Below are 27,863 nucleotides of genomic sequence, written 5' to 3'. Positions count from 1 at the left end.
CTTTTCTCTTCTCTTTATATTATTGTAAATCAAATGCTCTTACGTTTTTGGGCTGTTGGCTAAACAAAATAAACACATCTGTTGCGATGGACATTTTGGCATTACAATTGTAAGTATAAACACTAGGCCTAAATGAGTAATCATTAATTCACATAATCAACAGTTAGATTAATGAATCAATTAATGACAAACTTGTTAAGATGCAACTCCATTACTATTAACCAGCCACAGACATAACTTAACCCTTGTCCTCCAACAGGGTAACAATAAAGACATACTCCAACCAGCCTCCCTGAATGTACCTGACCTACACTGGTGGACCTGGAGAGGAGCATACAGCAGACAACCAGTTAGCTCCCACTAAAAGCTTTTGTTTACTATTAGTTATGTCACCAGCACCACTTCCCGGGAGGGCCTCAGAGGGGGGTGGGGGGTGGGAAAAACGTGGAGATCAGCAGAACTCTATGACAAAGAGCTAACAGCACACTAAACTGACCCATTGGCTGGCGGCCCAACCCCAATAGATGTTGGATGCATACTCCCACCATAGCCAACAGAGTGAAAACAAAATGCACAACACCACACATACAAGAAGAGAAAGCCAAGACAGGGAAATACAGAAGGACTTAAGGAGAGAGGGAGAGACAGACAACACTATTAAATCAATAAAGACATTATCAACCACTGTGGAAAACACCCTCGAAAATTGCTGCAATCCAAACAATACCTTTTGTGCAACAGAGGTAAAGAGCTAGTTGCTTGCACCGTCCACAGACTGCTTTTTGGGGTCTTGGATCATGTTTTACTGGTAGAGTAACAATTATGACTTTTATAACACAGGGCTTGTGAAACCAAAACAAACTCACTCTAAACATATCAACCCGCACACTCTGAATAAAGGGAAGAAGAACAGACAACACATTTGTGTAGCACAGTCTCAAGCCTTCACATGCAGCAGTAAATCTGAGATGACCAAATATAGTCCACTCTATGATATACTGCACTGTCTAATAGCAACCTAACATTAGGTGCTTTATGACATCAGGAGTATCTCTGTGATGTATTTGCCAATCAACAGCAGTCATTTTACTGCTAAAAGCAACCAAAGATATAATAGTATCAACACTGGTTTAGTTAATAGCGCCAGTGGGTTGTGGTAATACTATTATTATTATTATTTTTAAACACAATTCAGCACCACAATAGCAGTTGGTGACAGACACTGTTGCCATCATTGCAGTGGGGGAAGGGGGTCATGTAAAATGGGATTGGGCTTTAGCCTCTAGCTCATGCCCTAGCCAGGAGGATATTTCAGATCCCAACCTGTGCAATAAAGCTTCCTTCCGCTCTGAATCCACCGACCACATTCCACTGTATTGGCCTGCTTTCCTTGCAAGTATGTGGGATTCAGGTGGGGAGGCTTGACGTAATGAACAGCTTCACTTCTCTGTTTCACTGTCAGAGTACATCAAATTGAGAATAGAAACCTCCTAATTCACCAGGTACCAAAACACAGGGGAATTCATTATTCTAATGACACAATAATAACAATAATGACAAATGATATAATGGATTAGGATGATACAGACTGATCCTTTTATACCATTTAGTGTGTTCCTCTGGTCATGACACATTATTTAGCAACAGTGTCCAATCTTTGAGTTTAAGTTGACAGACGTCTTAGATAAGGTGATTAGTTGACGAAGCTAAGGTCTTTTTCTAAATCCAGAGATTGTTTTAATAGGTGTAGGAGAAGGTTAGCTTTAAAGGGCTTAAGGTGTAGTAAAGATGTTGAAAGGTGTACAGAGATCCCAGGCGACTGTTCCCTGGCACACAAAAACTGGCAGGCCTGCTCAATCCTTGGACAAGTACTACTTTAGTGTCTTCAGAGAACTCCATTAGCCATGCTGAAATCAGCAATGTTTTCATCAAGAGCTGATGTCCTTCCTTGGTAATTAGATTGTATAACATAGTTATTATGAGCACAACGCCACAAAGAAGTGCATTACATCGACCATGTAAAACAGTTTTCATCAGACTGCGGGTCGTCTTTCATGTTAATATCATCAAGAAACTTTTAAGAAAATGTTGTTTTACAACTGTGAATACTCAATGTGTGCATGTGGAGTGCAGACAGTGCATTAATAGAAAATACTGTACCTGTCAGTGAAGCTGGACTGTGTGTCACTCATTGGGCTTCCGGTTCTAGATTTGCAGCAAATTATATCCGATTAACATTTTCCAGAGTGTGATGAGGCGATTTCCTGGAGCGACCTTCTCGGGCATTCGTCTGAAGTACGCAAGGATTTTGAGAATGGTGTTGACAATAGATGACTTATATAGGACACTGCTGGGTTGCTGCAAGGCACGTCCAAATACTAGAGGAAACAAAAAAACTACCTATGCGCTATCTGTAAACCAATAATCCTTGCCAAAATTGAATAGCAAGGAATCTACAGTGCAGACCTAAATTAATCGGGGCCTCTGTCGTATTAGCTGTGCAGTCAGATGATATCCTACCCCGGCTATAAACAATATTTTGCAAACACAAATAAATATACTGCGTCAGCTGGCACAAGTTGTCGTGCATGTATGAACTCCTTGTATAAATCCTTGGCATTCACATCCCAGTTTTCCGCCGATATGAAATGTATAAACAATATGTAACGTTATTCCAATGCAACAGACACCTTGGCCCTGCAATGTAGTCCGTCTGCCACCACCCCAGTTCGACTGATTGGCCTCGGTTCCTAAATGGTCTCTGAAGATGCTGAAAATTCCTCCAGTCCCATTTGGTATTCCCTGCTCCCAGAAATGCCTGTCTGTGACTGTGGGGACGACTCTCCCGTGACCATGAGAATCGCTCAATACCGAGTTTAAACGACCCGTGTTACAAATTAGCAACAACTGCAGCTAATGTTATACCGGTGTAAGACGTTAGATTAAAAACAAAATGTTATATGGTCGATTAAAAAAAAGCACAATGGCTTTTCAGAAGATTCTTTCTTACGGAAAGCGTCTGGCGTTGAATCTCACCAGCTACCAGCTAACAAAACAGATGAGCTCTTTCAGCAAAAAAAACTTTGCTTCGTATGCTCCTGTTTCGAGTGCAAACTAAGCAAACTCCCGTTCACAACAATGAGCCGGCCAACGACCGAAAAATATATATACAACACGGCATGAATGTTGACTGGCTTGTTTCCGTGTTATGTCCTTCAGAAAGTCTCCTTAGGAAAAGAAAATCCAGTGAAGTCGGTTAGCACAGCGCAACGTTCCTTGACTCCATGTTTCCAAAATTCAGTCCTTTCTCGGCAGAATTCCCGTGGATGGAAGCAGGCTAGCTATGTGGCCAGCTAACGGGACAGAAAGTAACACCAGTCCTCTGTAAACAACGGCAAAAAGCTACAGAGGCGGTTAAAACTTTTAGCGAACATCAAACGCTGTTTTTTTCAACGCAAGACGTTATTTGTACACTAATATAACTTGCGGAAAGGTACCAAAAATCCCACTTTTGCCGCTAGCAACGCCCTAGCCAGCTAGCTGTTGGAGTCCAGTAGCGCTTCAACTAACCACTTCCGCCGGGAGATGGGAAAACTCATTTTGTTTCAGCATAATGTTAGGGAACACTGCTGCAAAGTAACACGACAATAACAACAACAGTACCTATGATACCGCCGCCGCCACCACTACCACCACCACTACTACTACTACTACTACTCATAGTATGGGTAGTATAGCATTCATATAGTATTCAATTTAGTTTAAATTAACGTTAGGCTATACGTTAGGCATATATTATGAATACAAAATATAACATTATGGACCTGCACCGATTAATCGATTGACAAAAAATGAATCTGCAACAATTTTGATCATCAAATAATCGTCTGTTGTATTGATTTTTTGGGGGGGAAATGGCAACAACAACCAAAATCCCGGGTTGCAGCTTTTCACATGTGAATAGTTTTCTTGAATACATATTACATTAGGCCCTGGGAACTTGTGATGGACATTTTTCACTATTTGTTGATTATTTTCTAGACCAAACGATTAATTGATAATGAAAATAATAGTTAGTGGCAGCCCAAATACTAGTAGCCCACATTGACTATTGAATATAGACAGCATCTCTCTGAGTTATACTAAAGACTATAGACTAAACAATTGTATTGGTTTTATAATAATCATTGATAATGAAAAGAATAATTAGTTACAGCCCTAGTTGTTTAGATATGTATTGCGTGATTGTTTACTTTTCCATGGCAGGGGAAACCAGTCCTAAGAGTTTTCCAGTAAGGAGGCACTTTTCTTTAGGTGGTTGATAAACTTGATGATTATGCATGTTGTTGTATGATTATTTCAATGTTTTCATGGCTCTGTGGTTGGTCTGGGACTGGGAGAACAGTCATTATGTCCATTATTTACAGCTTACAGTCCAGTCCTTTGCCCATCATCAACAAGGCACTCATATGTGTGTGTGTGTGTGTGTGTGTGTGTGTGTGTGTGTGTTGCACTACCACAATGAATCTGTCCATATCCTATTTACCTTTAATAGCCAGTGCTTGTGAGTAAAATTATTCTTCTCTACCGGTATGATTATCTTCACTGTGTTGTGCCTTGTAATTATATTTAATTATTTATATCTCTGGCCGACACTATACTGTACAATACTACAATATTATGCAATACACTGTATTACATACAGTATCATCAGTACCATACACAGTATTAAACTTTGCACGCTCCAATGCATGAAATAATTTAAAAACTGTTGAATTCATGCTGAAAAGGACAAAAAAACTGGCCAATTTTGATTAACTACAAGTAGAATGTGACACAATGCTATTATTATTTTTATTATTTTTAAATATTTTTATCTTAGCATTGCCAAATGACTGCTCAAGTTGCCTAACTAATCATTCTTATATCATTGATATGACACCATCATGTGGACAGTTTAGGTAACTGCAGTCTCAATCCAATAACAGTATCGTGGCATTTAATGATGCAAATGCAGCTGATCCCTTAGTTTTAGTTTACATTTTGTTGTTTAAAATTGATTTAAAAGCATACAAACAACCTATCCCATCTTTATTTGACTTCACGCAGAGATTACAAAGGCAAATCATGAAACCCCAAACAGAAAATAGTTCTTCATTGCTCCTATAATTATGTTTACAGTACAGCACAAGACAAAAACCAAACAAAACATTAGGAAAGTACATTCAGATAACTAAGGCACACACCAGTTAGATTTTTACTTTCTTGGATATAATGGTGGTGATGCTCACATAGTTCTTAACAGTGGCAGCCAGGTAAACAGCAACACATCAAATCTCAATCAAATTTAAATAGGAAAACAAAGGGATGGCTGAAGTTTTAGCACATTACTGCATATATCCATGTGCACTAAAGTAACAAACTAAAAATTGTCATAATATTAAGAACACCAATATAAAGTCTGAGCACAATACAAACCTAGTAGTTTGGTAACTTTCTTGGAATGGAACAAATCCAGTCGCAGAGCGGGCTCAATCGTAATATTTTTTACACATAACAATCCACCTGCCTTTATACCATAATGCACGTGTGTTTTGTCCAGGCAATAAGGTTGGAATCAATATCACAATATTGAGATGAATATTTTTCTGAAAATGAATATCACATTATGGCAAAATCACACATAAAATACTAAAACTCCCACAAAACTCTTCACACATAAATCCAAAAAATTAAATAATTTTTTGTTGTATGTTAGTATGTTTGGAATGAATGGAACACAATTTTGCAAAACAATAACCCAATATCATTATATCATCTCAATATGATTTTACTGACAGTCAATAAATGATACCTATTTCCCAGCCCTACTGTAGTTGTGTGTGTCACTGCCTTGTGTTAAGACTAAATGTAAAAATCTAAAATGTTAGGGGCTAGAAACAAAAGATGCATGCATGATTCCACAGGTTTTCGTCTTCTGAAAGTAGTGTATGTTTGTCTTAAAGATTACTAGATCTATCTATCTATCTATCCATATATGTAGGACAAACGGAGTATAGAGCTTGTACATCTCAAAAACATTTAAAGGTGCTGGATCAAAAACATAGAAACATAATAACTGAAGAAGTCAGATAAAAGACCAGCACACTGTACAGATAGCTCATAATACATTGTATTTAATTGTCTTGTCTGACAAGATCTCTGTGAGACTGAACCACGACCATTAAATTAAATTAAGCTATCAATACAGAGTATGGATCCTTTGAAATCAGAAACTTCAAATAATTGAATATACTATAAGGTACAAATTGTGACTGAATCTGACACAATATAACCCAACATTTTAAGCTATTTAGAGTTAACATATATCCAAATGGACTGCAAAATAATAGCATTGCCACTGTAGAACTATGTAATTGAGAGGTTTTCTCTTCATGTATCCCTTTACACAAAGCAAATAAAATGAATGACATTTTTTTAGGAATAGGATTTCAGAAGTGTATAGGAATTACAATATATATTGCTATAAAGTAGATTAAACAAATTAATCAAACACATCACACACACATTTCTCTGGAGTCCATCCCAACTTTCTGGTATGACTTCATCACCCTGAGTGCACCTTTCACATCTGCGCAAAGTTTCCCATGCACCAAAAACCCCACAGGATCACAAGGAGGACAGGCATTACATGTTAACTGTCTCTTTCCTAACATTGAGCTTTCCTTTGGAGCAAACCATCACATATGACTAAGCCACAGTTCACTGCAACATCTGTTCATGTGTTTATAGAAAGTGCTTTGGTTTTCAGTGACATAAACTACATCTGTGTTGTTTGTTAACCGCACATTTTACACAATAATCAAACATGTGTTCAGCTGCAATATCTGCATAATTTATTTCAAAAATGTGCAGGTGTTAGACCTTACAGATAGATCTCACAGGATTTTTCTCGACTCAGTTTAACATACAAAAAGTTGATTTTCTTTGTACTTTTCCTTGCCCGTTCAAAGTGAAAAACAAAGACACAGATTTCCTTTAAAGAAGCACAAGCCGATCAGTCTTTCTTCTCTTCATGACCATTAGCTGCCACTGTCTTTTGTTGGACTCTCTTCTGTTTGTTCCAGCTCTTGCTCTTCCGAATGGCAAATCGAACAATGTCCACCATAAACACCCAGGATAGAGCGTACATAGCCACTCCCCCACACTTGATAAAGAATCTAGGCCTCGGTGAAATCAGCTCACAGTATAGCATTGTGCCTCCCACAAAGATTCGCATCATCACAAACAGCAGCACAAACAGGACGTCCACAACGTCCCCCAGCAGTGTCCCGTAATGTCCTGTCTGTTTGAGGAACCAGCGTGCCTGCAGGAGGGGGTTGGTGATTTCACTGCCAAAGAGTACCGCGCAGGACTCGATGCCAGACTCCCCCAACCAAAGGGTCAACAGGATTCCCAGGATGCTCATGGTGTGGTGGGCCAGCATAACGGGTCCCTCTGTGCGGTAGTACACACACCAGGCCATATCAAAAATAAAGTAGCCTAGGCTCACAACCATGGCACTTATCTGCAGAGGAGTGTTTTTAGTACCTGTATAGCATCCACAAGAACAGAAACAGTTCTCAGTGAGCATATCTTTTAAATGCAAATTTACAACAATCATGCAATCACAGAGGCAACACAAATTATTGCTGTGAGGGGAGCACATAGTTATTAATATCACCATGTAGAAACAAACTTCTGATAAGTAACTATACAGAATAAAGACAGCAAAGGTAAAAATATTTGGTCACTGCTGAATGGTTTATTCACATTTTGAAAATTCTTCCAATTGGTAGTTCTAATTTAACTGTTGACACTACTAGACTAGCTGTATCAAGAGAAAACACATTTTCAACAACATACTAATCAATGCAGAGCTAAAACAATTAGTCAATCAAGACAAAAATATATCTGCAACCAAGGTAAAAATCAATTTGTCATTTTCCAAGCAAAAACTTTTTGAAATCAATTTGAATCCTACCTGGATAAGTGAAAGGCCAGGGTCCATCCACATAGCCTATGTATGATGTGATGCAGACTGCCAGGATGCCGTGTACCAGGGTGACAAGGCGACAGTTCCACTCGTAACTCCTTGACGTGTTAACGTTACACAAGATAAAGTAGAGAGAGACCCAACAGGACAGGCACAGGAGAGCACCAACCACAACCAGTGCCATCTTCTCTTCTATAGACAAAACAAACAAGAAACCCTAACTAACAGTTTCTCTCAAAAACATGTCTGTTAGCAGTCATCAATCCAACTTTGAATCACATTACACAAAAAGAGAAAAATCTATAGAGGCACATCTTGCGCTGTAATATCGCTTACAGTAGAAAGAGACAGCATTACCGTCCAGAGACTTGGACTGTGCAATCCTTTGTAAGTGACCAACAATTAGCCTTTGCTTGAACTATAATAGCACTATAGTTGGCCGGCTGAGGGTCTGGTGGGGTGAGGGGGACGTCTCTTCTTCTGCTGTGACGTTTGTACAAGGAGGTGAGACCATGCAGATGGGCAGGCCCACCCTAACTGGACTGGAACAAGATGTATTGAATCTCAAAGACTTCAAGCTAGTTTCAGAACTAGACGAGAGGTTACTGGGTGCTGGGCCTCAGACAGTTCTCATGAGAGAAAGGTTATTTCAGCTGTTGTTAAATTACATGAGTAACAATAATAAAATGTACTGTTGTTGTCTTGCTTTTATGGATACATGTCAGGATGGCATAGGGAGGTGAAGCCGTAATATTATATGTTTTCTTTACATAGCAGCATGCAAAATAGGGTGGCAATTACAAATTATTTTCTCAATTAAACATTTTAAAATGTCAGACATTTGTGAAAAATATCCATTATAACCCACTGTGATGTATTCAAATTGCTTGTTTTGACCAACCCACAGTCCAAAACCTAAATATATCCAGTTTATTATCAATATAATAAAAAAAGAAAAGAAAAAAAAAAGCATCAAATCCTCACATTGGAGAGGCAGGAAACTGTGAATGTTTAGCATGTTTAGCAATGAAAATGACTGAAATTATTAATCAATTATCAACTTATGGATTTATCATTTCACCCGTCATGTAAGCTGCAATGGGTAGATGAGATACTAGGACTGTTTGGAGCTTTATGAATGAGAGAACATAAGAAGGTTAACTTTGGTTAGGTTTTATTCTGTCATACATAATCTACAGGTAACACACCTGTCCAAACACTACAAACCAAAACAAAGGACACAGATCAAAATCCAACATGGGATCTGGACAAGCAAAGACAAAAAAGATCAAATGGAATAAAACAAACTATGTAAATTATAAATAGCATATAACAAGGTGTAATACATACAATTTAAGTGAACACCAGAATAGACAACTCATTATCTCACATTTCCAAAACTGTTTTTTTTACCATTAGGCAAAATAGATACAAAAGATAGATTGTAAATAGTTCTTATGTACTTCATTGTGTTATGTTTTGTAACCTCTGTGTTCTATGTGGTAGGCTACTGCTATCTTGGTCAGGACACTCTTGTTAATTTTTTTTTAACCTTAAATTAAAGTTAAAGGTTAAATTAAGTTATGTAACGTTATAAGGTTACACACGTGAGTTAACGTTACTAGGACTATTATATGCTTTTTGAATGGAATACGTTTTTAGGTTTTTAGGATGCTTACATCAATAAGTTGCAGCTACATTCAACTATAACAATTTAATGCTGCCATGGAAGCCTGAAAAAGGAACAGCTGATGCTGGTAAACTAAAAAGGGCAGGAGGTCCAGAGCGTATCCCTAGCTACTGTAAGAGGATGCTCACACACCGGCTAACTGACCAGTTATGGCTCAGTTAGCTATGCTAGCAAACTAACGTTACGAGGCCAACAAAGCGTTTTCCTAGCTATGATATTGTAAATCGTTCACAAACGCAGTAAAATGTCATTACCTTGAGGTGCACATATGGCTGTCTCTTCGTTTACATCCTGCGTGTTTTATGTCCTGTGAAAATATGCTTCTGAAGGAGACTGTCAAAGGTTTGTTAGCAGACACTGCTATCGGTTGGCTTTGACGTGAGCTCCGCCGGTGGTGGTGGCAACAACAGCCTCCTTCAGCATCCCTTCATTCCCCTTCCACTTTATTAGCCGTTGTATATGCAGATGTAGCAACTAGTAGCTAGCTAGTGTTAACGATGATTATGCCCCGATTGTATTATCCCATACTACACCGTAGTTTAGGCAGGCTTATTAAATATTTAACCGAAAAAGCAAATTTCCATCCTTCTTAATATCTTCCCAAAGCGATTGGAAGTGGCCTGTTTTTGTTTTTTTTGTTTAAAGAATGGCGACACCTTGTGGTCAATAGCACATATTACACACAAGTTCTCCTCCAGCAGAAAGGACAAGATGGAAGAACTACATTCATTATTAATTCACTAATATTCTAATGTGTAATAGGGGTGCTGCACAGTGGTGTTATGGTTGCAGAGAACATCTTACCTGAATGACCTAGGTTGAAACCTTGATACCAAGCCCTACCGAAGTATCCACACACAATGCATTCCCACCCCTCGCTGCAGCTATGCCTGTGCTTGACCTCCCAGGAGTAGGCCAGTAAACAAATATTTTCCACATGAACACAATCAAGCATCAAATTATCATTAGAATTGAATATTAGGGGCATCCTGGTAACCGAGATTCAGATGCTGATTATGTAGTCATAACATTAGTAGTTTGAGTCCAGCCTGGGACCTTTGATAAATGTTACCGTTCTCTTTCTCCTGTCAGCTCTATACTGTATACGGTTGAATAAATATCATGTAAAAAATGCCTCCAAAATACTATTAAAAAAAAACAACATCTCACAACTGTATGCAGTGCAAAGAAAGACTTTATTGAAACAATTCATTTAAAACAACTCTTAAATGGTACATTAGCTACCTATTTGCTTCATTTTCTCCTTATGGCAACTTTTTTACAACATATTAAAAACTCTTTCATAGAAAAAAATATGTTTAGAAACTTAATCTACAATTACATCGCAAAGATATCAGCGGAAATGTTAAGGCACTTGATCGCCAGTAAAGGCCAAAAATAGAAATATTTCACTCATTTGGTTCTTTAGTTAGCAGGACATACTAAAACACAAAACAGAAAATGATCTTTTGATATTCGAGTAAAGACTGAAATGAAGATGGAGGTAAGACAAACCAAAATCATACTTCAACCTATTGCTCTAAAGAACAGACAGACAAAATTAAATTTGGTCCCATGAGTTAAGAAGTGCTTCTTGAATTATGCATGAAAGATGATCAGTGATTTGAGTTGCATAAATTATATTTTACATTTAACAGTTGACATAAACAGTCAAAACTGAAAACCAAAAAACAGAATTTTGGCATTGGGATACAACAGAAAATGTAAGAAAATGGAACACTGTTTAACCAGAAGGTGGCAGTATAGATAATAAAAAAAAAAAGCCGTACTGCAGTTTTAGTGAACCCTAACATGGGAAAACACCACAGTGAAAAGTCTGTTTCTAGAAACTGAAACATTACACCCTTCTTTTGACAGTATTTCCTTTGACTTTGGTTTATTTGACACTTTTAAACAAACTGAGAATGTGAGTGGTGGGCATGAGGTGTCAACTGTCCTATTAAAGAAGATAATAAACCTGTTTATCCACACTCGTACAACCATGAAAATGTGGCAACTGTCGCTAGAAGTATGGATAAGTTTAGAAACAACATCCAAAATCCAAGAGTTTAGAATGTTCTGAAATGTGTTTGAAAACTTATTGTCACTGGAGGACCTGTGGTTTAGACTTTAGAGCTTGATTAATGCAAAACAATACAAAAAAAAGTTCTCAATAATTTCAATTTGCAACCAAAATAAATAAAGCCAGCACTGAAGAAGCATTACCTTTGTCAGCCAGCTTACATTATATACAGGCAGTTAGTTTTTCACAGAGCTTTATAAGAAAGATAATTCCATAATCTAAATTTTCCTTCAGCAGGATGAAGATTATGTTTATCCAGTATGACTCCTTTGATCAGAGTGAGACTCTGTTGCTCCTTTGCTGATGTTTAACTGACCAGAAATGCACTGTCCAGCTTTGTGCACATTGTAGCTTGTTTGGGAGGTTATTGTTGTTGGCACTGTCATCTGCTCCAATCATTTCTCCAAAAAGGCACAAAAGTGACAGCTTTAGGCAAAGTCACATTATAGCTGACAACGCTATGTCATTTTCCCAGAAAAAGCTTAAAAAGGTAGTGGGTCCTCTTAGAATGATGTGCTGCATCTCTCCTTCTTCAAAGGTTTTGGTCTCATTTGGAACCTGAATTCATTTCTGTTTCAGCTTGGCCATCTGGATCTCACCACTCCCCACCTGAGACAGTTTAGCATCACATAAACTGTGTTACTGTGTTTACTTTGAATAGCATGGGCGGGGAAGCATTGGCTTGGCTGGGGGAAAATTTTTTTTTTTCTCTTTTCTTAACCATCCCGAACAAAATGCTAGGTCTCTTCGTCCCATAGACACAGCTGTTTTTGGGGAACATAGTAAGTGAAATGGTAGCCCTTGCTGCAGCTCTTAATGCCACATTTGTAGGTGGAGCCTTTGCCCGTGGTGTCCCGGCTGCGGCAGTACTTCAGCAGACATGGGTACCACTCCAGGCGCAGGCTGTATGTGCAGAGACAGGGCTGCCACAAGTCTTTAGTAGAGTGACAGGCCTGAAAGCCGGGCACCTCTGTTGTTTGGGGCAGGACATCGAATATGGAGCCATCCACTCCTATAACACAGACAGCAGAGGGGCATTATTGTCAGAGCTTGCAGTATTAAAAACAAAAAGCAGCTGTTGTGTGCATCATTCTCTTTCTAATTTCACTCAATTAAATACTGTATTGAACTGAATAGGGTTAACAAAGTGGCTAAAAGGAGGGGAGATGGTGCCGTAAAAGGGGTGCTTTGTTATGCAAAGGAGATGCTACTGTGATTCCCTCCGCTGATAATGGTGCGTAGTGCTTGGTGAACCATGACCATCAACATTGTTTCCTCTCTAACAGTGCTGTCAGTGGATAATAGTGCTGTCATATGGATTCTACTCAGCCTGGATAATATGGACTTTATTACAACTAGTACAGTGCCCGTTCAAAATGTGCCTGTTTGGAACAGGCCGGTTGCTTGGCCTGTGGTATTGCTGCTTTTAGCTTTCTCCAGAACCATTGTACCCAAAAATTACTTACAGAAGGCCCCCAAAGCCACCCAACTGTATACTACTAACTTACTGTGTACTTTTACTTCAAAGGAAAACATTGTACTACTACATTTACCTGACAGAGAAATGTTAATGGTTACGTTGGAGATTCAGTTACTCACAAAATATCACAATTAAAATATGACGCATAATTACACACTAAACTATCTAGCATTAAATTAGAGTGGACAGCTTCACCTTGAACAGACGTTTAGTAAATGTAATTACATTGTGCTGTTATAATGCCTCTTTTCACCTGAAGTAAACATTTGAATGCAGGACTTGTACTGTGCAGTATTAATAGTTTTACTATTAATAGTTATACTTCAGAAAAGAAAGTTTTTAGTACCACTGCCAATACTGCAAGTTAGAGAAATGATGAAAAGTAAAGGAAGACGCTGTTTGCCTGGGCCCCCAAATCATTATATTATTATTATTATATTGAACATTTCAGTTAATTTAGTCTCGCCAAAACCAATAATTTTGTTATTTTAGTCAAACTGATTTCACATAAGACACACACACACACACACACACACACACACACACACACACACACACACACACACACACACAATCTCTATTTAGAGATGTTTAACTGATTCTTTTTTCAAGATTTATCATGAATGTAAAGAGAGAAAGAGGAAGGTAAATATAGACATAATGAACAGTAACAGAGCCTTATCAACAAAAAGCCAGATAATACTTGGAGAAAAATCACTCAGTGGAAAAAGTGGAAAAAGGTGTTTGGGTGATAAAAAACAGGAAAGAACAGAAATATAGTGGTTAGAGACAATCTGGAGGGATGGGCAAGACGCGAAAGAGACAGGACAACAGACAGACATTTTGCCAAAACAGAACTTATGTTTGTTCATCATTGAAATTGGCATAAGATGACCTCCGACCTTTTTCCAGCCAGTGTTTGACATCGGACTCCCTGGTGTAAATGGCCTCATGGGCCTCGCTGCACATGTTGTGGACATGGGAGCTGAGTTGAGAGGCCTGACTTAGATTGACTGCAGCGCTCATCGTCAGCTGCTCCAGTCCTCTCCGCTCCTCTGCCAAGCGAATAGCCTGAGGATTTTTCTGAGCAGACAACACAAAAGATCAGTGTTCACACCCTCAGATGCTCTGAACAATATACTGTAAATGTTGATTATTTTTTTTTCCCAAGAGCTGAAAATGTTGACGTCATACCTGTCTGAGACGGGCCATGGACTCGCTTGGGATGATCTCATTGCGGCTGAGACGAGAGATGAAGCACAGAGCCTGGTACTGGTTCTGTCCTCTTTCCAGCTCGCCCAGGATCAGCGCTCGGAATATCTTCACATCCTGCAAGACATAAGGGATGAGAGATGACTGGCTGAACGGATAAACAGACGATTCCCAGAAGACAGTGAAATGGTGCACGAAGCGAGGTTATAATAACTTACTGTTTATATGTGCATGCTCATACGGATTACAACAAATATTCTTTCCATTGCGCTACTTAGTGTAGCACTTTTCCAGACACTCAAAAGTAATTCAATATGTGGAGTTCAAAGATGTTCAAACAACTGTCTGCTAAAAGTAAAAAGGGGTTTATATTCACAATGCCCTTAGAGCCTCATCTGACAGTTTGTTGATACTTTTTATAGTCTGTGGGCCTGTGCAACTGCTCCAGTCATGCTCTGGTTTTTTGTAGTGTCAAATTAAGGCTCTGGGCCTGTTTCTTGACTTATCTGAGTTTCTCACATGCCGTAAAAGTCAGAAACATTTTACCATGCCGTTTTAGGTGGAACTCGAAAAGTAGGAGTAGTAGGAGTAAAAGTAGGTGATAGTGGAGAATTCACAAACTTGTTGCTGTTGGCAAGTGTGTGAGCGATCTGGCGCCAAACCCAAGGCCATTAAGAGTTCTGTAAGAGGGCATGCAAAGCATGATGGGAAGCTTCAACAGTGGGGAGAACAGAGCAGCAAACCTGACTCCCTATTCATCAGACACCCCCCCCGCTTCATCTTCAAGACAGACACAGTCCCAAACACCCCTCCTCCGCTTTTCACACACCCGTCTGAAGCAAACAGGCTGCAGTTTGAAGGCTTTCACTCCCTGAGCAGGAAGGACTCTGGGATAGATAAACAGCCCGGAGATAACCCCATTGAGTTATCCCTAAGCTCTTTTGTCCCACTTCCTGTATGCAGAAGTGTACAAACTGGCAAGAAAGCAATACAACCTGCCTTAGAAGTGTTTACGCTCTGTAGTTCTTGATAGACTACTTTGTATGATCACTGGTTCTTCGTTCTAACAACCACTTTTGTCTGTGAAAAGAGTTTCTGGCAGGCGTACAATACAAGCAGAGGTATTACACAAGACAATCATGCGATACGATTTGACCATTGGAAAGCAAACAACTGGGCAAATATTGATTCACAGGCTTTATGGGATGTTAACCTCAGATTTTTCCCTCACGTATCTCTGTGAGCTGCTCAGTGTATTAAAACAGACTGTAGAACACTAGCACACACTAGTTTTTTTTAGTGTTTTTTTTTTTAAGTACAAAGTCTGAATGATTAGAGAGAATGTCAAGACTACAGGAGGCATGAATATATCACAGTGAACGGAGTGAGATGTAAGGAAGAGGGAGTACAATGCCGACAGAGAGATGGCCTAGAGTGCCATTTCCCCTCAAATGGAGGGAGACGCAGAGGCCACGACTTCAAGACCTCCCATATTGCAGACACATGGCGCTACGCTGGGGCACTGTGTGTGTACATATATGTGGGTGTGTGCGTGCGTGTGTCGGCAGAGAAAATGATAGAAAGACGGGGGAAAGGCATTTGTGTCAGCCACATAGATTTGCCCTAGGGCTCTCTGGGTAATTACAGAAAAGCAGGGTAGCTCCATCAACTCTGCTTCTTTGGATCTTACTTAATGGCACAGTGTAGACGCTGAGAGTGTCCAGATTAACGATTGTCTAAGTCTAATGTCCGGCATTTGGATTTAGGCCAAAAAGGATGAGGGGAGAGCAACAGTGGTTACTGTGGCAACAGCGTTTTCTGATGTAACTTTGTGTCAAGTTGACATCATCTGTAATAGAATATCTTTAAAATAATTATTTGACATTTTTGGAAATGCACTTATTTGCTTTCTTGCAGAGAGCTAGATGAGAAAAAAACGATACCACTCTGTCTGTATGCTAAATGTGAAGCTACAGCCAGCAGTCAATTAGCTTAGCTTAGCTTGATGACTGGAAACAGGGGGAAATGGCAAGCCTTGCTCTGTCTGAAGTTAACAAAGTCCACCTACCATCACCTCTAAAGCGATCTAATTGAGACGTTCTAGCTCATGTGTTTAATCTTTACAAAAATCGGGATTTTAAAAACAATTTGTGGTTTTGATTTTACCATCTACCTCTCTCATCGAACGCTCACTATTCATTTAAATCGTATAGATAGCACTGAATTAAAGAAACGGTAAAATATTTCTGTCTCCAGCCAACAGAGAGAAATTAAGTATAATTGTGGCCATAATGGCAATAACAAACCAGTTTTGATATCTTAGTGGTCTAGGTGCCGCTGAGATAATAATCAGCATGGCTTGTAATGCTTCTAAAAGCAAAAGGAGTGATGACATCATCTCCACATCTCCATCCAGACAGAAGCGGCTGGATTCAACTGTTTGTTTGGACAAGACTAGTCTCACTTCTGTCTGCCTGAAACTAGCACTGGCACATGCACACACTGACTTGTTTGTGCGGACACAGTGTCAAAAGTTTGATAAAAGAAATCTCAGCAAAAAGTGAACTGTGCAGTGGTAATTAAAGGAGGTTTTACACATGTTGTATCCCAACACCAGGAGAGAGGGAGTACTGAACAACAGGTACCTCTTTTAAAATCTGGAGTTGTTGGAGATTTTTTTTAAATCAGGGAATTATTCTATAGTATACTATAATACGGTATGACTTTAACAGAAGATCAGACAAATATGAAAGAGGCAGGTGTCAAGCTCCTGTGATATCAGTAGGGGGTAACATATGGTTTCCTGTTGTGTTACAGTAGACAGCGTTCAAGAGGAGCTTTGGTATTTTTCAACCTGGACCATATTTTAGTATCTAAGTAAATAATGGGGACAACTATTTTTGAAATTGTTCCAGTATTGAGCGAGAACACTGCAGCCTGCAGCAGCCTGCAGCAGCCTGCAGCCACAAAACGTAATCTCTGGGGCAATTATGCACCGTCAATGTACTCTAAAAGTGCTTGATTGGGCTCAGATTGTTATAATGAATGCCTGTCTACATTACGGAAATGACCCTACAGAGACATAACACATTTTTCTTTACCTTTTGCTTGATCGGGTCTTTAACCAAGTCTCACTCACAGAGAAGGCTCGTCCTGAAATTTTGCGGTGGTGACTTGATTCATTCACATTGTCGAAATCTTCCCAGTATTGAGCCATGACATTACAAATATTTCAGATAACACTAAGCTAGTTTTCTGTACTCTCAACAGAACAAACTCTTCCCGGCACTCCTTTCTCGCCACTGTTTTATGGCAACAAGTCACCACGAAAGAGATTTCAGAATGAGACTTCTCCGTGAGTGAGTTGGTTAGACACAACAACAACAGACTGGATCAAGCAAAAGGTAAAGAAAAATGTCTCATTTCTCTGTAAGGTCCTTTCCATAAAGTTGTAACAGTCTGAGCCTTTCAGTGGCAAAAACAAGCACTTTTAGTGAACGTACAATGCCAGTTCGTAAATGTCCCATAGGGTAACATTGCAGCCCGTTTCGCAGACACACACATTTAACTTTAGGACATCATAGTCTAGTGGGCCTGCTCCAGCTTGAAAAGGAGTAAGGCCACTTGAATTCACAACTACTCCTTAAAGAAGTGAAGCCTAATTCAGGAAAATGAGTCACCCGCTAAAAAGTGCATTTCCACAGACCTACATAAAATTAAAGGTTTGCAGACCAACATTTAGAGGAAATCACCAGGTACGGACATTAAGAATTAAAAGAGACAGAGACATTTCCCCGTCTAGAAAAAGGCGGGTAATACCATAATAAAAAGGACAGCGGAGCCTTGAGTTTTTCCCTACCAGAGCAGTGTAAATGTCAGCATGGCTATAAATAATCCACACAAGTACAGATTCCTAAGCATTGCTCCTCGACACCCGGGGCTTAGTCCATTTGCAGACAAACTACCACTGGCCAACAGCCAAACACAAGGCTGTATTCATGCAACCTGACTAGTGGGTCATACTAAGACCTGTTAAACAGGAGAGAGGTAGAGGGTTTCATTGGTGGTTACCTTTGGTGGGCCAGGTTATTTAAGGAGGTGCACAAAAGCCTATTCAGACACTCAAAGGGTGCCATTTACAGTGAACATTCTCCATCACTGTAGTTGTAACCCAGCTAGCCAAATAGGTTCTCTTCACAGAGGACATACCTGGTTTACTGGCTGTGAAAATGAGAGCTTTGTGAGGCCCTTTACTGAGAGAATAAGAAGGTTATTTTCTATGAAGGTTCTGTAGCTAGGAGCAGTTTAAATCTCCTAGTGAAATGACTATTGCAAGACATGTACATCTCACTTTGGGGGCAATACCAACTGTGCCAACTTACACTTGCATGCATGGATGTACTTTTAAACACATACAAACGCATGCACACACAGACACAGTGTGCCAGTAGCTATCCCCTGTCCTTCCGGTTTTCCAATCCCCTCTAAGACCCTGTCTGTTGATTAGGCTGATGGCTGGCTGGATAGGACTGTTGGTCAGCCACGCTCTGATGAGTCATTTGGGACCATCTTTTTTTCAAGCAAGCTGCTGGAGCGGAATCCAAAAAGTTTTTGAAACATAAAAAAAAAAAAAAAAATTAGAGAATTTCTTCTCTACGGCCTTTTCCAAGTCAACAGCTAATGAGCTTGCATAGTAACACAAATCTACAATGCTAATATAAAAGCTCTCCGTTTCAGCATCAATCAGGCTTCCAGTTTATCCCTTTGGCCTGTATTTATAGAGACATAAGTGATGAAATGCGTTTACTTTTAGGACCTCCTAACCTGCCTAAATGGCTCCGACTCCCCTTTAAAAACAACATACGGATTTACTATGTTTGGTGATGGGGAGGATATTTGCCTTGGTGCACGAGGGGCGCCCAGTCAAAAAGCACAGGTGTAGGCAGGGATTAAAGATCAAGTTGGGAGACAGAGGGAGACAGGGTGAGACAGACTCTCACAGACAAAAGAAGTGGGAGAAAAGCTGTTGCGCTACGAAATGCTTGAGTTGAAGCTAATTACATAGGCTCCAAAGGCAGGAATGTGGAGTCACATTTGGGGCTGGTTACACCTGGCTGTCCAAAGAGTGAACCAATTAGTAAACAGTGGTAGTGAATGGACAAGAAAAACACTGGAGGCCGCAAAAAGAAAGGTGTTCCCCTCGCCTATTCTCCTGACAGCAATAGAAGGTAACTTACTTGGAGTGTTAATACATTAACTCAGAAATACAGCCACAAAAACTCCACCAACAGCCTCGAATCCTTAAAAGTCTTCAAACCTATGCAAAGTATGTGCCAACCACAATGAGGGAACTTTTCATTCACACAGAATCTGGATACAATTATCCAGACACCCAAACTGTTTATGGAGACTTTGCATTCAGGAAATGAGAAGGACACAAACAGTGAGCGCTAACAGGGAAGGAAATGAGGCAGATAGATACGTAAGGCATAAACAATAGAGATGGCTACAGCCCCATTCAGCCTCTAACCGTTGTCCCACAGCTTTCATATCCGGTTGCAGAGGACACACAAACAGCTTTTCAATCAGAATCTCATTAGTAATATTTTAAAGACAGATACTAATAATATCTTTTTCAAAGTCTCATATACAAATTTCATTAAACAACCTGAATTTAAAAAAAAACTAAATTAATTCTTACATCTAAATTTTCATTAAAAACAAAAAGGTTAGAGTGTTTGACCTCTCATCTTTGTAAAAGAACAAACAGGAGAAGTCAGTTCTGTAGACTCCATTTTTATTTAACTATTTGGAATATGTGACTTGCAAAAGTTTCTTTTAACCAAGCAGCCTCATGTTTATTTCTACAGTATTCTTTAAAATATTTTTCTTTTCAAGACGTTCCTTGCTCTTTTTCAGAACTTTGACAATACAAACTGTGTTTTGTGACTGGAGAAGTGACACAAAAGCAGTTTATTTGACAAGAAAAAAGGATGGTGTGTGGACCCTTATAACTTTAGCACCAGAACTGACTGAACTGTACTGAACTGTGAAATTACTTTGAAAGTTATCAGACTGAGCTAGCCAAAAGGACACAGCCATGAATTTGACAAAAGGACATTTCAGGACACTGTGTGAAAAACAGAACAGAAGCCTTGGCAGAGTAAACCCTTTGTTAGCTTTTTTTGTTGCCAACTGCAATCTTAAAACCTCTGAAGTAGTTCAAAATGATCACAACTATACACAATGCAAGCCACAACTACTGTCTTCTTGTCCATCAAAGGCTGTTGCCACAGAAACATGCAGTCCACTGTCCCTGATCATGGGAAATCATGTTAAAAAAGGTGAATGATAACTATCTCTCTCTGCTATGTCCTCTATCCCTGCATGACTGTGGGAATAGGAAGTTCTTTCATTTTTTCATTTTTTTATCATTACAAACATCTGGCCTGCTGGCGATAGGAGGATAAAGACATCAACAGGGGCTAAGGGGCCACAAGAGGCCAAAGGGGGCCCATGTGGGGCATTGAAGGGCCATAACAAGGCACAGAAGAAGCTATTTCCCTTGGATTCAGAGTCAGCAGGGAACAAAGGGTTGCTCTGAGAAAGATTAAGTGTATGGGTTCATCTTTGAAAGGGTCTGCTGCCTGCACACATTGCAAAAGAAATTGCATACTATAAAAACAAAACACAAAAAAAAAAACACCTGAAATAATTTCAGGTGTAACATGTAATCTTTTTCCTGCAAAGGAAACACTCTGGGGCCATCCACACGGAGTTACTTTTTGATGCAAACGCACATGTTTTGCATTGTTTTGGCCGATCGTCCAAACGAATCCTGTAAACGCACTGCCTGAAAACGCACTTTTTTAAACCTGGTCCCAGGGTGAAAAAAATAAAAAAATATAATAATAATCACTGTTCCAGGGAAGACAGGAAAAAAAAAAAAAGATCGTTTTGGAACGTGTGGCCTCATACTCAAATTCCAAGTAATGTCATGAAAGTAATGCCAAACAGTGATCACTTTCTAGACGAGTAAGAGGGTTACAGTACCTCTGAATCAAACATCTTGTTTTACAATGCAGTAACTTATCTGTGGAGTTTCGCTCTCCCACACTGAAAAAGCCATAGCATGAAAACTGAAACCGAGTAGGAGTAGAGGTCTTCTAAGGTACTGTGCAACGTAAACAAAAGCTTGAATTTATTAGGGTTGAGGAAAAGAAAGTCTTTTTTGAGGTGCGTTTCATTTTCACTCCGTCATGGGACAATTTCTCACATGGATGATTTCACTGAGCGTTGGTGACTCACAGATTACTCATAGTGACCTTTCACAACCTTTCACAATAGTAGAGAGGAAAACTCATGCACCTATAATGTGTCCTCAGCGGTGTCTGAAACAACAACATTTCCCGGAGCAGGTGACACTTACCTGTAAAAAACACTTCACAAGTTTGTGCAAGTGACAAAGTGGGATGGCGTTCCAGGGTTGAGTGAGAGGCAAGGTGTGGCAGCCAAAAGAGAAGTTAAGCAAGGCATAAAATGTGGGGACTACACTGACTTGCAACTGATGTAAAGTGCATGCCATCAGGGGAAAAAAACACTGGGCAGTTGCTTCATTTGGCAAACACCGGCATTTCCCACAAACAAAAAACAAAACGGATTGCCAGCAGTCCACCCACACAGGAGAGTTTGCCTAATAGATAATAAAGGCCACAGCTTAAATCCATTTGAACAATTCTAATGGGTGAAGCAATATGTGAAGGCTGTGAGAGAACGGGCTTCTGCCAAAATGGATCTATAGATACTCTGACTCTACTGTATATACCAAAAGGAAGGGCACATAGAAATGCCAACCAACCTGCCTCCCCACCCCCAACTCTCATCCAATGTTTGGCATAGCACATGAGGGTGTGTGAAGAATCTCCTGTTCACTCTTACAGCAAGCTTACTGTTGGCATTGGGCGTATCCATAAAGCCTCTGTGCTTCGAAGACAATCAGAATATACACTAGAGTGAATTTACCTGAGGGTAAATCAGCCCCTAACTGAAACACAATCCTGTTTATAAGGCTGAAATGAAATGAGAATCTATAAAACGGTGTGCAAGCTCATTCTTATCTCACCACGGTGCCATTGTTTACAAAACCCAGACCCATTTAACATGATAGTGTGAGATAGTGAGTGTCAAGTGGCCTCCAACATCTGTTGCTCCCGGGACCCAGCAGCATAGCAAGAGGTCACTCTCATGCCATGTCTACACTAATGTCGATACATTTAACACTTTCCAGCACAGAAAAAAAATACTCTCTAAAAGTTAATTACTTTGAAAATGGTTTGATGTTGTATTATGGGTTGCACTTAAGCTTTTTTAACAACTTTAGTCTTAACTTCAGTTATAAAGCTACTGGCTTAAATGGCTTATTTATCCTGAAATGAATGTTAAAGCACTTTCTCTTCTCATTCCTGTGAGGACAGCGGACTGTCAGACTGATCTGAAAACACTAGTGTGGGTGGGAAAAAAAAAATAATATATATATATATTTTTTTTTTTCATTAAATAAATCAACACTGATTAAAAAAAAAACATGTGAAAAGCTGTCTTCGCAGATGTTTTATTATAGGGCCAAGGTGCATGTTACAATACATGCACAAGGATGTACACCATTGCATCCCAGAAATTAAACCTTCAAGTGTTAAGTCAGCCGAGATCAGCCTGTGAAGTCATTCACATTCCTGCATTGATCAAACCCACTAGTTAGACATGAAAGCAAGACACACAGAGTGCAAACTGATTAGCTTCTTTGACAAAGTTACTACATCTGGAAAGACCCAAAACAGGCTCTCAAATATGGGAGACATTTCCCTTAGATTAATTTCCAAGACATGGTTTATGTTCAGCTCAAGGTCTTAGACTGTGTTAGACCATAAATTGTTGCAGTGGTTGCTGAAGAAAGAAAAAAAAATCTGATCTGAACCGTCTCGGCAAATGACTTAAGAGCAACGGTCTATTCAAGGCTACAACAACTGATTTGTCTCGTCTTGAAAGAATTGTTCGGCGACATTGAGCATGCCATCAGGATATTACTGTACTGCAAAGACATTGCTGCAATTTTACAATATTTAGAGAAGATTTGGCTGTAAATACTTACACTGTGATACCAGATGGGAGTGAAAAAAATTGTGAGATTACGAACAACTCTCCCTAAAGATTTGAGCAAGTTAAGCAACCTACACATGCAATTAGACTACACAGTGAATGATCAACTCCCTCCCACGATACCTTCCTTTCGCAAAAGTGATATCAGTTTTCCAGTGGTTTGAATTGAATAGAAGAGGTTATCTACATGAGATTTTTCAACATAACACAGAGGTGTTATGAGCAAGCTAAACCACATCGTGTTTTCCATATGTCTACATGCCTTCAGAGCAAATGTAACCCTCCTGAAATCACAGTACAGCTGATTCTCACAGTGATTTATTGCTTGGATAAGGTTGACTTAACTTCCTTCTCACATCCAGCAGACCACTCTCCCAGTGTCTAATGACTATAGCATTTACCATCACATCTTTGCCACATATTCACAAAGCAGAAATGAGCAAGGCGGCTGCTGTCTGATTATTTATAGAGGTTGTTTTTAGGATGCTAGTGAACTTAGACCTCAATCCTGGTTGAATCAAACATATATAATTGGATAGCATAAATGTTTGTTCACTCAATAATGAGTAACAGGAATAACACTAACATGCACAGTACCTATCTACCTTTGGCTGTATAGTGCATTATAAATCTCCAGTGTTTAACATCCATGTTAAAACTCTCTTCTTCCCACACGTCCATCTGGACTTTATATTCATGGCAGCTGGATGGGACAGCGCTTCCAACTTTCCATAAATCTTGGAGATACTGCACAAGAGCTGAATGAAAACCACATGCAGGAGAAATTGAGGAGAGAGCAGGAAGAAGTGAGCAAGAGACAGCAAGGGGGACAGGGGGAGAAAGAGACAGAAAGAGAGGGGGGGGGGGGGCAAGGAGGCAGACCTACAACTGGAACAGATAAATCAGGCAGCGGAAAAGTAAAGTGATCTAAGAGGTCCTGTTGGCTTTATTCAAATAAACAAAACCACATGTGCATATGTATGTGCGTGTGCACGGACGTGTGTATATGCATGAAGGGCCGCGGCAACACGGGGGCGCCTGCGCGACTAAGCAAAGACTCCCTGCTCACAGATCAGTGTATGTCTCTTTATATTGGTGTGTCACCAATGATTGGGGGCGACGGCCTCTTCTCTTTCAACTCTAAATTAGCTGTTTTGGTTAGTGAACCAGACATGCAGATCAAAAAGGTCAGACATGCCCACTTAATCCTGGTAAATCTCCCCCTTCACATCTCGCCAGCTTGTCAGCTTCTGTGTGACAGCAACCATCACACACACATGCCTTTGCTCCGTGCGCCTCTGTGAGTCCATCCCCTTGCGCACAGCAGTTGTAGTTTTCCTTCCAGGACTGACATTTGTGTGTCTCTGAGTAGTGATTGTCAAAAGTGAAACTGTGTCATCTTTCCAAAAATCATGAATGTAGTGCTGGTTAGGGAGGGACACTTGATCTGCTTGTCTACTTTTAGAAGAATGCTAAATATGGCCGCTGATGATCAGCTCGGGGACGGGTCCATCAGCAGCAGGGGTTTTAAGGCCACTGGGGTGCGTGGACATCCACATCTAAGGAGCAGCAGCTGCCTTGACCTCTGTGCAACTCGAGAGGGAGATGGAAAAGGATGAATGAAACTACTATGACTAAGTTGTACTTAAGTTTATGTTTGAGTTTCAGTATCTGCTGCAGGAGGTTTAGGCTTTTGGGATGTTTACCTTTAAAAAAGGTCCAATGTGTAGGAATTTCTCCCATCTAGCATTGAGATCATATATCACAATCAACTCTCTTGCGCCACGCAGTTCAAAGTACGTATTACAGCTATGGTAGCCTTCACTCTTTTTTTTCTGATGACGCCGGTCTCTTGCTCTTTTCAATATTATTTTTTCTTTTTCTGGGCAAAGAAGAAGACTCCTGTTCCTGAAATTTGGATTTTGAATACGTGTGGTCCTCCACGTTTCCTTCTTCAAACTTGCCGGGGCCGGGAAGCTACGATACCCATTAGCAACATTAGCAGCACCTGCGAGTTTATCATGTGACAGCGAAAACGCGAAAGGCGGAGCAGTATGTCCTGTATGTCCTTTACCTGCTAACGTATTTCAAGACGGCACATGAATATGGAGTGTCTACCCCAGTTGATGCAAATGCAAATGTAAAATTTCACGCCAATAGGAATACTTGGAATTGATGGTGGTGGTAAATATTCATGAAAAAGGACAAGTTTGTGAACGGGGAACACCGATTTTGATAATGAACAACTACACACTGGACCTTTAAGCCTCAGATTAGTGACCCTGCATTCTTACCAAGAGGCAACCATTTAGCTTGACCACTAGTTATTGTGGTAACTTGATTTCAGTCGTGATGGGATATAGATTTGGGGCTGATCTCATTAGATAATCAAAAAATAAACAAGATAAAAGGCATCAAGGACTGGGTAATAAACTCCTACCTATCACACTTTGTTTTTGGGCTTTAGACCTTAAACCTAGGGACATCGGATTGGACTTGGATTTGTAAGAGCAGGGGTTTCTGGTCATGTGAAACATACACACTCCCTTCAGATTTGAAGCCTCCATTAGGTGAAATTGTTAAAATGATTTAAATTAAATCAGTGGTTCCCAACGTGAAGGCTGGGTACCACGAACAGTCCCTGAGAGATCTCCAGGAGGTCCCAAAGTCTCAAAAAAGGAACAGTGTCTTCTTGGACTTTGCCTAATTTTAGGGATGACCAAGAATGTTTTTTAACATTACAATTATGTCTTATTCGCTATTAAAACATTTGATAGGCTACATTATTTAACACCCACTCTCAAGGAGCACTGATGGGCCCAGACTTCATTTAGGGAACCAATAATTGGGCTCAGTTGTAACAAGTTCTGATTCAGGCCAAATTTACAATGATACAGTCATTTGAGACTTTCTAATAGCATCTTACACATCTTATATCACCTGGGTGTCAGAATGAGTGAGGGCAACGTCCCCTGAAAGTACAACAGCGTTTAGTGTGACAGGATGACCCTCTCACCTGTTTGAAGTCTGCCACAAAAGTGATTAGTGTTCCATCTCCCTGCTTGAACTCCAGTGATATCGAGTCTCTCTCACTGTCCGCCTCCAAAACCTCCTCGGTCACCAGTCCGTCAGCGAGCCGGACCCGGACCCGCAGCTCTGAACCGAGTCCCACAGCGACGACCAGCACCAGGGCGCAGAGACGGGTCAGTATACCAACTGAAGCCGCAGAGACGCAACTCGCAAACATCCCCAAAGACGCAAAACTGAACCCGACAGAGGAAAAAATAGAGGCGAAATACAAAGATCTGCGTTCATATCCCCTAACTAGTTTCTTGGATTTTTTCGTAAAGTCTTTTCCTTCATATTGAAAGTGGGGTTACAGTTTATAGGTCGCACTTCCATATGCACCCGTGTGCCAGCACTTTCCAGAAACACAAGCACGGTCATAGAAATCAGACGGCAATCCCCCTTTACTAAAATCTCTGCTTTTCACTTCTGGGAGCCGAGCTCACTTCCATTGAAAGTCTCTCGCTCCGGCGTTGTTGATAAGGTCATGCGCATTTCAGTTTCCCCCAGCGTTACAGCCAGTAGTCCGATGATCGCACGTTGCTTCTCATTCTGCTTTGTGTTGATATTCCCGTCTCCTTTTTTTTCTCCCCCTTCTGCAACTCATGAAGTCTCGTCACTTCCTATCCGTCAGTATCCCGGTGCTCGCCTGGCCTCCAAACTTTTTGTGAGTGTGTGAGTGAGTGCAGTGATGGTAGTAAACTCTTAAAGCCATACCACCCTCTTTAAACTCTGCCCATCCCCCTAAAGGCCTCATGTGATCCTCCTGCACTCCAGCAAGCAGGCTGAACTAATAATACCCCCAACAATTATAACAAAGGTGTTGTTAGGATTTGTAAATCATAGCTTTGTGGATGGGGCTCTTGTCGTGTAGGGATAAATAAAAGACTGGTCAAACAATAACCTGCGGCTGGTGGTAATCAAAAAGCAAACAACAATAACTAGTAGCTTTAAAAAAAAAAACATGTTATTGTTAAAGTCTGTCTGAGTCTTAGGTTTACAACCCTTTTGATATCAAGATAAATATGACACATGCAAACAATTATTTCATAATTTGTTTCATTAGGTTTTCTCATGAAGGAATTCATTGAATACATTACTTTATTACATCCTTGTGGCATCACATTTGTGTAAAATTGAG

The 27,863-nt window shown here is 40.1% G+C and overlaps 3 protein-coding genes across 5 annotated transcripts in view; all 3 read right to left on the bottom strand.

The window, feature by feature from the left end:
• arhgef12a (Rho guanine nucleotide exchange factor (GEF) 12a) overlaps positions 1-3,582 on the bottom strand; it is a 50,393-nt gene extending 46,811 nt beyond the window's left edge. For 2 of the 3 annotated variants that reach the window (XM_078246217.1, XM_078246219.1), the window contains exon 1: positions 2,161-3,581. In XM_078246217.1, the coding sequence (XP_078102343.1) occupies positions 2,161-2,192 (32 nt within the window). In that variant the 5' untranslated portion in view covers positions 2,193-3,581. Of the gene's footprint in view, positions 1-2,160 lie in introns of all 3 variants that reach the window. The other variant, XM_078246218.1, reaches the window with a different exon arrangement.
• A 1,638-nt stretch (positions 3,583-5,220) lies between these two features.
• tlcd5a (TLC domain containing 5a) lies at positions 5,221-8,219 on the bottom strand. The gene is made up of 2 exons (XM_078243827.1): positions 8,024-8,219; positions 5,221-7,590 (listed from the first exon to the last, which is right to left on the bottom strand). The coding sequence occupies exons 1-2, from the start codon at positions 8,217-8,219 to the stop codon at positions 7,058-7,060; spliced, it is 729 nt and encodes a 242-aa protein (XP_078099953.1). The 3' UTR covers positions 5,221-7,057.
• Positions 8,220-10,902: 2,683 nt separating this feature from the next.
• Positions 10,903-27,401, bottom strand: oafa (OAF homolog a (Drosophila)). Its single transcript, XM_078246216.1, has 4 exons — positions 26,673-27,401; positions 14,483-14,617; positions 14,191-14,371; positions 10,903-12,820 (listed from the first exon to the last, which is right to left on the bottom strand). Exons 1-4 carry the CDS (start codon positions 26,901-26,903, stop codon positions 12,546-12,548), a joined length of 822 nt encoding a protein of 273 aa, XP_078102342.1. The 5' UTR covers positions 26,904-27,401; the 3' UTR covers positions 10,903-12,545.
• Positions 27,402-27,863: the final 462 nt, after the last annotated feature.

Source organism: Sander vitreus, chromosome 3 (assembly GCF_031162955.1).
Source record: "Sander vitreus isolate 19-12246 chromosome 3, sanVit1, whole genome shotgun sequence".
Lineage (NCBI taxonomy): Eukaryota > Metazoa > Chordata > Actinopteri > Perciformes > Percidae > Sander > Sander vitreus.
Note: the sequence above shows the minus strand (reverse complement) of the source record. Positions and strands in the feature narration are given on the sequence as shown.

Bases quoted from the DNA above. Each gene is read 5' to 3' on its own strand.
- tlcd5a (XM_078243827.1), bottom strand. From the start codon at position 8,219: ATGGCACTGGTTGTGGTTGGTGCTCTCCTGTGCCTGTCCTGTTGGGTC. The intron at 7,591-8,023 runs GTAGGATTCAAA...GATGCTATACAG, and splicing joins CTGGCCTTTCACTTATCCAG to GTACTAAAAACACTCCTCTG.
- oafa (XM_078246216.1), bottom strand. From the start codon at position 26,903: ATGTTTGCGAGTTGCGTCTCTGCGGCTTCAGTTGGTATACTGACCCGT. The intron at 14,618-26,672 runs GTGAGAGGGTCA...TATGTCTTGCAG, and splicing joins TTGTGGCAGACTTCAAACAG to GATGTGAAGATATTCCGAGC. The intron at 14,372-14,482 runs GTATGACGTCAA...TTGTCTGCTCAG, and splicing joins CCATGGCCCGTCTCAGACAG to AAAAATCCTCAGGCTATTCG.